Here is a 15,102-nt window from a genome sequence, read left to right on the forward strand (position 1 = left end):
ACATTGTACTCAATGTGCAGTAAAGCACATGGTGACCCAATAGGTTATTAGGCTGCAATTTCTGATATTTTGGCCAGTGAGTGATATTGATAATGATATTGTGTATTTCTTTTAAATTAAAGATGTATAGTTTTTAAAATCAAAATATCAGAGTGAGAGTTTACAAGTCCACTGTCAGAACTTTTGTCAAACCACTTGTTTTAATGAAATGTTTTGTTATCAGACAAATGTACTCCTATTTTAATGTTCTCTATATTTCAGATAGTGGACCAAAGAATATAAAACTTTTCATCAATCACCCTCGGACCTTGGACTTTGACCAAGCGGATAGCATGGAACCAGTTCAAGCAATAGAGTAAGATGATTTCTAATAGTGTAAATAATGATGGTCTGTACATTTTAACACTTTTTACAGAAGACTCGATCAATTCAGGATGGCAACTGGATGATTTCACTTCAGTATCACACACCTTGTTTTTGGTGACAATACTTCAAGTGAAACCTAGATTTGGTACAGCAGTAGTTCATTACAGTTAACATTACCTATGGCTACAATACGGGTAGTACAACATAGACTTGGTGCAGCAGTGGTTTACTGCAGTTATCATTATTTAAGGTAACAATACAAGTAGTGCAACAGTGGTTCACTACAGTTAACATTACCTATGGCTACAATATGGGTAGTGCAACATAGATTTCGTGCAGCAGTGGTTTACTACAGTTATCATTATTTAAGGTAACAATACAAGTAGTGCAACAGTGGTTCACTACAGTTATCATTACCTATGGCTACAATACAGGTAGTGCAACATAGACTTGGTGCAGCAGTGGTTTACTACAGTTATCATTATTTGTGGCAACAATACAAGTAGTACAATCTAGACTAGTGCAGCATGTGGACACTACAACTGGCATTATTTATGGTAACAATACTAGTAGTACAATCTCATGAAATTGAGATGAGGATGGTATGATCCTCTATCCTACCCCTACATTGATGTTTGTACCTGGTGACTGGGTTTTAATGTAGTTGATTTACATATTGTATGATCCTTATCCTACCCCTATATATATATGATTTTAGAAGCATTGGTTTTATATGTAGTTGAATTGTCATTTATATTCCATTATGTCTTAGCTATGCCACTCCTAGGAGCACATCCTTTAATCTTACTCAGTTTTATATTTTCAGGGGTTGAGTTTAATAACTAATATTTGGTTTGGATCACTATCGTGCAACAGTTTTCTCCCATTCGTATGTTCTTCATCTTTCCACCCATAAATAAGACATCTTCTTACAATGTGCAAAGATTATACCAGATCCATCAGTGGTGCATGTATGATCATTGACTTTGGAGATCTGTTTGGTAGTGTCTTTTGGACAGTTTTAAAGGTTGTTTTTGTTTCTTCAATGTATTCGATGTTGTTGTGATGAGGAAAGGTAATGTATCTATGCTATCAGAAGTTAGGATAGTATTTTCAATAGGTACTTGCATCTGATCATACTTCCTGCTCTTTCTTCCAACTGTAAACAGGTGTTTTTTTTTTCTGACAACACTGAGTGATAGTTCAGTAGAATTTAACAGAGGGATTCACATGTTGAGAGAGTGTTGTGTTCTTATTGTTGTCATGGGAAGGGTCATTATGCATTTAATTTTTTTGATTCAAAGATGGATGGGAAGTTCAAGGTTTATAGCACACACAAAATATGTCCACATTGAGGGCTGCACTAAAGAAAAATAGCTTACTTGTGTGAGAGGAGGTTAGTATCTGTTGAAAATACATTTGCAGTATAGAAAAAATTTATCTTTTGGTAACAGCATAAGTTGTAGAACGTAAAGTTGATGCAGTAGTTACTTGCTACTATTTATCATCACAAAATGTTTTAACTTTGTGAAATCTTACTATTGTTCATCATGTGATACATTTGATGGTGAGAAAAAATTTAAAAAATCTGCATGAGTTAACATACAGTTCATATACAGTTAACATAGTTCATTGTATATTGGTGTTTTATTCTCTTGTGTTCTCTATAGCACTTTTATAATTTAAACTTTATTGTCTCAAAATGTATATTTAGGTAAGATAAGTTTTGTTCAACATTTTAAAGTTATATATTCACTCTTAGAATTCAACCTAAAGACCTAGATGATGGAATCATCATTCCTTTAAGATATGTCAAGTTTCAACATGTGCAGAACCTTCAAGTAAGTTACCCACTTTGAAAATTTAGTTATAATGTTTAGTTTTTGTGTTTTTAACGTAGAGCATATAGAGGTTATATGAGCAGAAGTATTGAATAATGATCAGATATGTTTTATATGAACTGTGTCTTAGTTCAAAGAAATAGATGTTTCAATGAACTGCACAATAAAACCATTGATTTTTAATGTGTGCACATTTAGCTCAAACAAATAGATGTTCTGATATCATTCCTCACTTCACTTAATAGCTTTATTTGATTAACCCTTTTGCAGAGAGCTTTTATAATATACATAATTTCATGTACACATTTGCACACATTAAGCACTTTCACTATAACTTTTAATACAGTATGTGTACCTTCACAAATTTTGGCAGACTTTTGTGATTACAAGTTTTTGTACACATAGTAAATTGGGTTTCTTAATGAAATAATAGTTTTACTAAAGATTTGTTTCTCAAAATATTGAGTCTGTTTGGTTACTAGTCCAAGTGCAAAGTGACTTCATGTTAATCCCTTTGATGGCTGTTTGTTTATCTCTAAAAAGCTAGGTGAGTGGGGGCCACTCATCTACCGTTTCTGCCTGAACTGACATTTGTTAATTCACCATGGAGTAGTTCCTGTTTTTTCTTGTGGACATTTACTCCAACTGTATGGATGAGAAAAGTGATGTCCTGTGCATACTTCTATATCTCCTGATCCCATCAGTTTATTCAGTTTTTCAATGAGTACTGGATCTATTAGTTCAGAGCCCTTCCATTCAGGCTGGCTTCAATATCTTATATTTTTTATTGTGTGGTCAACAGCTTTCTTTCATCATTACATGGACAACTGACTTCTGACTTCATCATTAGCAGTTTCATATTGACACATTCAGTTTCTTCTCAGAGAAGCAGCATAGATTGGTTGGCTAAGCAAGTTAGAGAAATCCATTCTGACCCCAGCACAATATTTTTTTCATCTTGGGGTACTTTTATACTACCACCTCGGTTATAATCAGTCTTCTCTGGTTCAACTATGGTTTATGGAGCTGGCAGTTCAGAAAGAACAGCCTTCTTTTACTGTACCTGCATGAGAGGTTCTGTCACTTTTGGGCATCCTTGGAAACTCTTATTCCCTTTGGTTAAGCTCACGTGAAAGATTTTTAGTGGACATTACCAGTGAGATTTCACCAAAGATCTCCTATGGATTTCCCTATCAACCTTCCTTCTCAACGATTTTTGCCTAGTGGCTAAAATGAGACATCACCACAACTAGGGTCCCTCTTCCACCTCTCAAACTGGATTTACATCTTTTAACTGATGGGTTGGGGAGTGTATTTTAACTCCTCAGAGATTTCAGGTTGTTTGTTGCCATTTGAGTACAAGTTTCAAATTAGTGTCTTGGAACTTTTGGCTTTTCATGAGCTCTGAAATTTTACTCTCCTCTTTAAAAGGGCAAGTCAATTATAATCCATTCAAACAACTCAACTGTGGTCACCCATCAAAGGGGCACCCATTCTCAGTCCCTTTTATTTTCATACATTGGATTTTCTGTTCTGGGCTCACAGACAGCATTTTAACCTACAGGTTTGTCATATCATGCATGTTTTCAGTCTTGTCATGAATTGGTTATCCCAACAGTATTCTTCTCATAAAATATTCTCTTGATTCACAGGCATTTCAGAAGCTAGTTTGGAACACCAATGTTCCTTTCTTATGGTCTTCAGAATTAGCTGTAAATGCTTTCAGATATGATTAGACGAACTGATACACTCGTGCCTGTCCTCCCAATTGTCTACTTCCAAGAGTCTTATCTATCATTTAAATCACTCTGTATTGAGTCCTTGTGGCACTGTTCTGGTTTCCATTACTATAGCCATTGAAGTTGTGACAACTGTTGTCTCTTCCTCCCTCTCATCTCCTTCATCAACTACGAACATTCCTGTTTCATTCTTCCATTTCAATGCTCTGACTTCACGTATTGTTTTTATATAGTCCCTTGCAAGTACTAGTTTTTCACATGAGTCTCCTTTATTTCTCTTGTGATCCGTCTTTCCTCATTATCTGCGTATCAATGCAAATAGTGTAATTTTGATCCATGGTTGTTCTTTTGTAGCCTCATTCTTTCTCATTTTATTATCCATGTTTGAGAGTGGTCTTTTTCTATGTCAAAATTTCCAAGCTACCAGATAGCTGTGTCTTCTCCCTTCAGTTTTCCAAGTTCCACCATATTTTTTCTTCTCCTTTTATCTACTTTTTGCATCCTCTGCACTCCCTAACCTACTCCTTTATTGCATAGGAATCTGAACATAATTCTACATGCACTGAGCCTTTGTCAAATTGTTCCCTGTTCTACTTTTCCTTGAAAATGTACTTCATTATCCTTTTAGCTTGTGGATGTTGTCAGTCAGATGTTTACCATTGATTTCTTATGGATCTTCTAACATTTTTTACCCTGATAGGGCCTTTATTTTCAATGCATCACCCCTACTTCCCTATCCTTCACTTCTCATTTGTATTCCAATTCTGATCCAGATCAACTTCTGTTTCACTCTGAGCTTTATATGTTAGGTGGCATGCATGGCTTCCTTCTGTGGTTCTTGTTCTTGACACAGAATCTGTTGAAATCTTTCTGTATCCAGAGACGTTTTCCTAGTTATCCATACAGGTTGGATTCACTAATTTATTAATTTGACTTTTTTTTTTTTATCATAACTTCACTGTTTCCAGGTTTCCTCTTGCTAGATCTATCATCCCACTATTTCTCTGGTTGCTCATTTTCAGATGTATATATGGCTTATTCTCATATATGCCTCTTTGCTGCCCCTCTTAGTGAAACTTTAATATCTAACTTGATTCAGGTGTGGTGTAGTCACTCATGAGTCATTTCTCTTTAGAGAGATGTCACACTCCACAGGTTCTCTTTTGATGCATTCTGAAGGGGGCTTATCTAAGTCTTTTTACACTGGTCCTTCTGCTATATCAGTGTGGGATTCAAGCTATTATGTAAGGATAGGTAAAATATTGTATTACAAGTTATAATTTTCCTACACAGAAAATGTATTTGTAGTAGAGATCTTCCTCTGCTGATACTTCCTGCCCTTCCTCCCCCCTTCTGGTGTTTTATTTTTGGTGTCTAATCTTGAAGTGCGATTGGAGTCTATAATCTAGGGTGAGGCAGTTGTGCCAGGAAAATATCTTGCACTCCTATTGGTGGAGCATTGTCTGTTACAGTGCAGCTGTACCACATTAAACAAGTGGGGATAGGTTGGAGTATCAAAGTTATTGGCAAACGAAAAGGATTTGGTATTATTAACAGAGAAAAGCTATCATGTGAGGAGAGGTGAGTGTCTGTCAGAAACAGGTCTTCTGTGAAGCAAAATTTTAACTTTAGATGAAAAGAGAAACCAATTAAGGTACGTTTAACAGTGACTTAGCTCAATGAAATAAATGCACAGATGAGCAAAGGATTGTGTATTAAAAACAATGTTTTCTAATGTAGGCACGTTTAACAGTGACTTAGTTCAAAGAAATGGATGTTTTGAACAAATAAATATTACTAAATAGTTATATAGGTAATTGTCACATGCATTATTTGTTTTACACATTAAGAGTATTTTGTTTTTATCCAGATTTTTGTGAAGGATAATCAAGAAGGAACAGAAAGGACTAGAATAGATCATTTGACAATTTATGGCAGCCCCATATGCACAACAAATATGGGTGAATTCAAACGGGTGAGATAAATAAAGCTGTTTGCTGTATAATGTTAAGTTTTGCTCTGTGTATTCACTTAAGGTAAAACGTTTAAAGTATAGTAATTCTTAACATATGTTATTAAAATTAAAAACATGTATATATGCATGTTTCTGTGTATATATATGATGTGTAGTTGTGGTAATTGTAATACATACTGCATAGATACATGTTTGTGTAAGTCTTTTTTCCTTTCAGCATCTTTTGATTTATATTGAGTGCCACCTTTCTAATACACTTCAGAATTAAAATGTTTATGTATATTTTTTAACTTATTAACTTCTTCAAAATATATTAAAAACCTTTTAAACATTATTTTCACTGATGATGTGGCTTGATCTAGTTTTACATCTTATAACTGTATAACTTTTCAAAGGTTTTAAACCCCAGTCAAACAATACCTAATACAAGTAAACCTATCAGATCTGAAACATCTATCTCATTGTTAAAGCTAAAAAATCAAAAACTGTTTACCGTACCAAATGCTTTGTGAATTTTTTGGCTTCTTGCTTGGCAAAAACGTGGTCTATAGCTAATATAAAGCTGAGCATTACACCCATAATGTAATGGACCTCAGAAAAAAACCTTAATTTACATTGACAGTAATTTATTATTTTGATTGGCAAGTCTCTTTTATTAAAGAATATCTCAGATGTTTCCATGAGAACTGATACATTGTGTAGGCTAGTATTTTAAACTGTGATTTGTAATTTGTGACACTCAAAGACCCTCAAAAAAGGTTTCTCAGGTTCAATAAAAATATATTGTTTTCTGAAGTTGTTTCTCATGTTTTTCACATTCTTCTCAAGTTATTTTGTATTAAATATTTCTGCAAAATTAATTACAATAAATAATTTTTGACAGCTTCAATTTTTTTATTCATGACTAGCTGATTGGCAACATCAAATTAACATTTCATTATGCCTTATAACTAGGAAAATTATCATACTTAACTTTGTATCTGTAACATGTAAATACTGTTTAGAACATAAAAATTAGGTAGCATTAGGTCTAAAAATCTTGGTTTTTATCGTTAACTTAAAATGAAGAACTGTGCATAATTTTTCAGGGTCGCATAAATATCAAAACTTTCTACAACTCAGTAAGTTATAATGTCTTCAAATACTTGTTGTGGTGTATTACAAATTACTTAACATTTTGTGTACCACACAGAACAATCACAAATGGTTGAATTTATAATATTTAGTTTTAATGAAATGCAAATGAGAATACTGTTATAAAATTATTCCAATCCCTTCCCTTAGTTCATCATCATTACATAAATCATGTGATCAGAAATACAAATTAGTCAGTCTGTGCTCTTAGGTGAATGTTTTGGTAGAGGTGGTTCTACTTGTAACATTTCATTTTGGTATAGACCCTAACAGCCAAAGCTTCATTGTCGTGATAAGGTTCTGAAGAATCCATAGACTTCTTTGGTGTCTGGAGTTACTTTCTTGTATGCATTATTTACGTCTAATGATCCTACAGTCCACTCTGTATGAGGAATCCTCTTTTTTCCAAAGAACCAACCTTTAATTCAACTACACTAGCATATGGCAGCACAAATATATATGAGGTGCAGTTTGTATAATATATGGTATTAATGATACCATTTGGTAGGATATAGAGTTATTCCTACTCACAACTTCCATCATGCTCTTTATGAAAAAATATTGGATTCCGTTTATAATTATAACTGTTATCTGGCATCTTAAACCACTGGATATGTTCTTGCTGTGAGTTCAATGTACCTCATTAGACATTTGGTATCCAGTTTTACCTTATGGATATTGACTGTGCGCATTAATGTGTGTATGTGGCTTACACTTCTTGTTGTGTGAGTTTAAAAACCTTCACTTTATCATTTCAGCAAGCAATAACTGAAATATAACAGTTACATACGTGTGGTTTCCCAATGTTATGGTGTCTGAGCAACTATACATTGACTTGAAAGTGATTTCATGTCCAACTAAAAAAAAAAAAGATTCTTTGTGAATGTTTTAGCAAATTTTCATGGTTTCCGTATTTTGAAACATTTAAATCTGTCAATAGTCTGTCTCCAGTCTCCTAGTGATATTTGTATATGTTAAACATTTAAATCTGTCAATAGTCTGTCTCCAGTTACTTTTAAATTTAAATATTTGGGTATTGGTTGGTTGTATTTTAATGTGTAACACACACACACACACACACACACACACACACGTTACTAAAGTTTCTAATCAAAAGCTTGTGCCTGAAATAAAAACAGTGGGTAAGTAAACAAAAAATAACTTCCAACAGTGTTTTAATTTATATAACAGCCTTTTTGAAATATAAATTCCATTTTACTATTTTTATTTTGCAGGTAGCAGGAAAGAAGGGAGAGAGTCATTGATGTCTGGGTAACAAGAAATAGTTCTTTAAAATCCTAATTAATAAACATATTCTTTAAAAACTGTTTCCATACCACTTGAACACTCCTTATACATTATGGTTTGTTGGAACAACTATTATGTCTAAATAATATGATACTATCAAAGTTTTCAGAGAAACATGGTAGAAAGCCTTTTATGGTAGATTTCTTATTACTAATGAACCATGAATAGTTATTCAAAGATATTGCTTTACTTTTAGAGTTAAAATAGTTTTTGACACCATGAGTGACATTCTTCAAATAATTATGAGAATGCCTTTTGTTCTGTGAATGATACTGTTTCAGATTTAAGCTTTATTTTACCTTCCTACTGTGAACACAGTGTATTTTATCAAAAGTTTTGTTTTAAAGTGGAACTGATCCCTCTGAAGGTTTATTTATGAATACAGTTGCTGATAAACCGTAAATATCGATCATTTCAATCAGAATGACTGTTCTCTGTACAACTAAAAATAAAAACTCAATAGCATAGCCAAGTCCAGAGTTTCTTTCATGGTTCGGTGTATATAGACAAAAGAACTGTTCTACGTTATTATAGTATGTAATATTCAACAGAATGAAAACATAAAACATGTTAAATATATTATTAAAATGTGACAGAGATTAAGAATGAAGCCTAGATTGAACTCTTAGTAAAGGTAGAGAAACAAAGTCACATTAAAGAACAGACGTCATGAATACCGAGCAGAAAGAGAAACAACATAATAAGCAGCTCAATGATATAGAAGTTTGGATTAAAATACAACAATTACTGTAAAACCCTTGTGAGGAAGTATGAAACAAATTAAAACTGTAAGGTGGGTATGTAGTATGAGAATATAGAGATTCAGAAGAGGAACAAAGAAATATGAGGACTGTTATTGTACAAAATATTAGAATTTTAATGATTCAGGGAGACTGGAGTATTGGTATGAATTAAATTATTACTGTGGTTACTAAAAGTATTATTGAGAATTAACATTGTACAGAGTGTATTGAAGGCTGCTTTAATACAAAGACCAGGGAAAGTGTTATAGAAAATAGACATTATTAGATATATTATCTGATAGTGGTTGTATAAAGCTAGATAAAGACTAGGAGCAGAGAAATCAGAGGGAAAACAATATTATTAGTGAAGTATTGTTGGTTGCTGAAGGATGACACATACATTAAAAGATGGGTTATGAACTTAAAACATGCTTTGGTAAATAATACAAAATCATAACTTTCACACAATGTATTTATAACATAGCATATTTTTTCAATATTACCTCACAAAATGTTTTGTATAAGCTCTAAAAGAATTCTATGTATATACTTAAAACGTGGTAAACACTGTGTGATGCTTAAGGGAATGGTGATATAGATGAGGAATGTTATGGGCTTGAGCTCCCACATCTTCTCCTAATCTCTAGTCTAATTGTCTATTTCTTATGTGAGACTAGTGAATTGGAAGTTAAGACTGATACAGTGTATCCCCACAGCAATGTGGGTCCTACTTCCGCTGTCACCTCCAAAACATAGGATACACTTTATAATCCCACATTGTAGCTTGTACACTAGGATCTTTTTAAAAATGCAGCATATTTTGTTTTACTTTTTAATTTTAATGTGTTTTGTTTTAGCCCTTTAAAAATTATGGTTATAATGAATCAGAGGTTAGGATTTGCTGTTTTTAACACAACTTTCCTCATGATTGTGTTTACTTATTTACCTTCATATAAATGTATTTATTTAATTTTACTTAAAACATGGTGTACATTGTGTGATGCTCAGGGTTAGTTTGTAGGAAGAGGTAGTGACAAAAATAGTGGTGATAGAGATGTTTTCTCTCTTCTTTGAGAATGGATCCTTTTGTATCATTAACCACCACAAATGGTCATTATAATTTAAAAAATCTTCTATTGTACAAATAACAACAAAATTACTTGTAACAAAAAACTTTTAGCAGTAGTACATCTCTGCTTTACTCATCTGGTTAGTTTGATGTGCTGCGAGATATTCCTTCCAATCTTTATGGAGTGGTGATAGAACGGCTGCTATTACATAACACTATGTAACACAAATGTTGTTCCTGGATAGTATGTGTTATTTCTTAATTGCTTATGTTGTAAAAGTACAGAAAATGGCCATTATTACCTTCAGACTTTTTTTTGTGACCTGGATAATGAAATTTAGAAATTAACCTATTTTCTATGAAAAATTGGGCAAATTGGCACATTTTCATTTAAAAAACGTCTGAATAAAACAACATATGAATCAAAATTTACATGTATTTTTAAAGTTATACAAAAATGTTTAGAAGTAAGTAGTTTTTTTGAGATTTGCAACTGTAATGTAAATCACTTTCACTCGTATCAGCCCCCAAATATAGTCTCCCATCATGTTTTCATTATACATTCCTTGGTAGTGGCATTCAAAGTCCAGTATATCTTGGTGGAAGAGCTTACCTTGCTCTTCTGAGTATGCTCCCATGTTCTTGAATTTATCAAGATGAGCATCAAGGATATGGGTAGAGGGAGTTCAGGGCAGTGTGGCACTGGGTGATGGATGATGAAAGATCCAGATACATGATAGCAGATGCATTTTTGCCAGTCTGATGTTTGGAAGGGTCCACCATGCAGAAATGGCAATTGCTTGATTGGTCAGTGGGTTCACGCCAAATTCTTAAAATAGCAAACTTCATGGGTCCCTTTTTCCCTCTGTACCTTCCTGCAAAAGAGCAAAATTGTTTTTATGAATAATAAATTTATTTCATCCACAACTAATGTGTAAGAGGTTCATGCAAAATATTTTATGTGGGATATTTTTTCTATACTATTGGAAATTAAAAAAAATTAAATTTTAAAAGGTCTGAAATTTGTATAACATAAAATATTACTATTCAAGGAAGCAAAAATTGTCTGTCTTACCTTCTAGAGCTCTTTTGCAGTGCTCGCAGGTAAAATGAGGTGCTCAAGGTTTGTCTTGATCCCCGACAGACATGCCGAAATATGCCTTTTAGGCTTTGCACATTTTAGCAGATGCTGTCACAGAGTACTTTTTCACTCTTAATAAACTGGCCACATAAATTGCAGAATGTATCTGGAAAATGCTTGCAGCTTCTTGATGCCATCTCTGATAAAATTGGAAAGGTCTGTGTTCACTTAGGCAGCTAGAACTAAACTGAAGTGGTGAGTAGTGAGCCCCTGTACATATATTACTATGGAAAGTTCTTGTAAATTCGAGAAAATTCTCTATCAGCTATTCGGTACGGAATGTTCTGGAAAATGGGTAAATTTGAAAATTTCATTACCCAGGTCACAAAAGCAAAGTTTGAAGAGAAAAATAGGTATTTTCCATTTACTTTAGCCATAAGCAATTGGGAAATAACACTTTCTGCCCAGGAACAAGAAAAGTAAAAATTTTGTTGCATAGTGTAATCAGAAGCATCTGAATTTAAAATGAACTCTTTACCAAAATTTAGGTAACTCAAAATTGGTACCTTAGTGACAAAGTTCCTGACTTCCCATATTCTTCTTGTTCTTATTTGTTTTGAAAAACTGTCCTCATTTGTCAATTTTATTAACCTTTTAAATCCAGACCAGTCAAAAGCTAGTTACTTCGATTTACCTTGTAATAAACATTATAAATGTATTAAGTGTATCATCATGAAATTTTACAAGTTATCAGTAAACATCAGAATTTGTTATATACAAAAAATTCAGTTTTGTTAATGATGTAGTTTTACTAAATATTTGTCAGTTTCCAAAATCTTTACAGAGTCAATCTAAATGAGAGGTGAGTTAAGGCTAAGAATAAATATACTTCATTTAGTCTTACAGTTTTAATTTATGTAATCCTTAGAACTTTCAGGGTCCCCAGTGACACAGTGGTATATATGCAGAGATATGACACTATAAACTGGGTTTTGATAACTGTATGGGCAAACCACAGTAAGCCCATTGTATAGCTTTGTCTTAATCACAAACAAACAGTAACCTCCTCAATGTTCATCAAAACTTTTCAGTGAAACTTTATACGTTATGTCTTATATTCTCATTATTAACTTTGTAGTGAAATAAAGTAAAATTAAAATTATGAAATAAAATGAATAGTACCATATGTTTTTTCCTTCAAAAGCATCAACCTGTTTTGACATATTCAGTATAATTATATTCACAACTTCAATTTCTAACTTTTTTTTAAATTCTTTTAATTTTATGTACACAGAGAAACAGCTGTAAAAATTAGTAGGACTGAATTAACAGTTTCGGTTAGAATGGTTCGAAGCATTAAATATGTAAACATTGACAGCTAAATTCATTTCATTTCACTAAATCTATGACATTTAATCATTTAACTACTTAACAATAGTTAGTGCTAGAAGTAATGGCTTTCATAAACATGAAAATTTAAAAGTGTGTTTGTAAACTTGATATTAGTGTACAAACAAATTTAAACTACAAAACACAAATCCAACAAAAACACATGAAAAACAGTTAAACAAAATACTACTACAAAAGAAGAAAAAACAATCTCAGAAAACATTTATTCTTACCTACGAAAGACCGACTCACGCACACCACAACTATACGACACTCACAAACCTGATTGTCCACTATGACCCATAAGGTCGACCTGCGAATCATTTAACTACAACCTCGGTAAATATATAGCGTAGGCATTTTCTAAATATGTAACATCAGCCAGCTCGTTTGTCAAGTACTCTTTTAACTTTAAATATATTCTTAAGCAACTAAATAATAAAGCCTTAATAGCCAGTTTCGATGTAATATCTCTCTCCACGTGGCCCGGCATGGCCAAGTGTGTCAAGGCGTTCGACTTGTAATCCGAGGGCCGCTGGTTCGAATTCTGGTCGCACCAAACATGCTCGCCCTCCCAGCCATGGGGGGCGTTATAATGTCACGGTCAATCCCATTATTCGTTGGTAAAAGAGTAGCACAAGAGTTGGCAGTGGGTGGTGATGACTAGCTGCCTTCTCTGTAGTCTTACACTGCTAAATTAGGGACAGCTAGCGCAGATAGCCCTCGAGTAGCTTTGTGCGAAATTCAAAGCAAACAAACTCTCTCTTCACAGAAGGCTCAACAACTGAAGCCTATGAGATAGTTTTAGAACTTTATATCCAAGACCCCAACCCATTGATACACACCCCCAGCAACCAATTAGCAACCTTTATAGAATTCACCACCACCAAAACTAACTTTATGTTCAATAACTAAAACTACCCACAAATAAATAGTCTAAATGTGGGGAATCCGTGTCACCAGTTCTAGCCAACATTTTTATGACACAGATTGAATCACAAGCGATCAATTCAGCCTTACACCCACCACTGTACTGGTATAGGTTTGTTAATGATACAATAGCTGGATTCATATCTACAGACCACAACACAGTGTTTTCAATCACGTTAACTCGATACACTCCAACATTAAGTTCACCTGTGAACAGGAAAAAAACTAACCAAATAGTATTTCTTAACCTTAAAATCACTAGAACTAATACACATTTCAAAACAGAAATCCACATAAAAATAACCCATACTGGATTATACATTCCCTGGGACTCAGCGCATGAAACAAAAAAAAATCAACATGTTAAAAAACCAAATAAACACAGCCACAAAACTATGCTCACCCGATGAAAAGTAACAAAATTAAACAACACTTCATTAACATCAACAAATTTCCTAAAAAACCGTAGAAAAATTATACACATACACCTAGACTGACAACAATAAACCCCAAGATACAACAAACTACAAAACCTTATACTGTTGCATACCATGTTTCCGACATCAGCGAAAAAATAACCAACTATTGGAAAAAAAACTTGTAACAAAACACAACATTCCAGTAAACACCAAATTTATCCAAAAACCAGGTACAAAATTAAAGTCCATACTATGTAAAAACTACACTGACAAACACAACGCCAATATAATTTATAAAATACAATGCAACAACTATCACGACTTCTATGTTGGAGAAACAAGCAGAAAATGGAAACTAGATTCAAAGAACACAAAAAAACAACAACACAAAGAAACACCTTCACACGTGTTTGAACACTGGAAATCAAATAAACACAACGAAATCATAGAGAACACCTAGATACTAAGTAGGGAAACAAATATAAACAAACGCAAAATCAAAGAAGCCCTACTTACACAGAAACTAACAGCAAAATTAAAACAATCTGTAGGAACACTTTTATACCTATTAGGGTGCGTCAAAAAAACAAAAAGTTGTGACACTCAGTCGCTCGCTTATAATTTGATTCCATTCAATGAAAAAAATATGCTAGCGTAAAAATCAATCCAATACATTAATATTTAGGGGTTGCGCAATGCGCACAAAATAACAACGTGCTTCCGGAACCAAACGAAAAGTTGGCATTAGTGAAAGGCTAGCTTCGGCTTTAGACAGAACCCAGATCAGTGACCGAAAAGCCGCGCAAATTTTGCTTCCTTTTGCAGCTCATATTGGACATAATATCGAGGATCTTGCCATTAGCCCAAGTTCCATAAGGAGGAAACGAATTACTAACCGTACTCTTCTAGCAGCTGAATTGAAGGAAAGTTTTTCTCCAAACGTTCCTTTGACATTACATTGGGATGGTAAGCTGATGCCTGACTTGGTTGGCAGAGATAAGATCGAACGTTTGGCAATTTTAGTTTCAGGTGAAGGTGTAGAGAAGATTCTTTCAGTGCCCAAGATTGATAGTGGGGATGCAAATTCAGTAGCTTCTGAGATCGGATC

The 15,102-nt window shown here is 33.6% G+C and overlaps 1 protein-coding gene across 1 annotated transcript in view; it reads left to right on the top strand.

The window, feature by feature from the left end:
- Txl (Thioredoxin-like) overlaps positions 1 to 8,835 on the top strand; it is a 33,208-nt gene extending 24,373 nt beyond the window's left edge. The window contains exons 5-8 of the mRNA XM_076452858.1: positions 262 to 355; positions 2,129 to 2,207; positions 5,817 to 5,921; positions 8,291 to 8,835. Of these exons, the coding sequence (XP_076308973.1) occupies positions 262 to 355; positions 2,129 to 2,207; positions 5,817 to 5,921; positions 8,291 to 8,320 (308 nt within the window). The 3' untranslated portion in view covers positions 8,321 to 8,835. The remainder of the gene's footprint in view (positions 1 to 261; positions 356 to 2,128; positions 2,208 to 5,816; positions 5,922 to 8,290) is intronic.
- The last annotated feature ends 6,267 nt before the right edge of the window (positions 8,836 to 15,102 follow it).

Source organism: Tachypleus tridentatus, chromosome 9 (genome assembly GCF_004210375.1).
Source record: "Tachypleus tridentatus isolate NWPU-2018 chromosome 9, ASM421037v1, whole genome shotgun sequence".
NCBI lineage: Eukaryota > Metazoa > Arthropoda > Merostomata > Xiphosura > Limulidae > Tachypleus > Tachypleus tridentatus.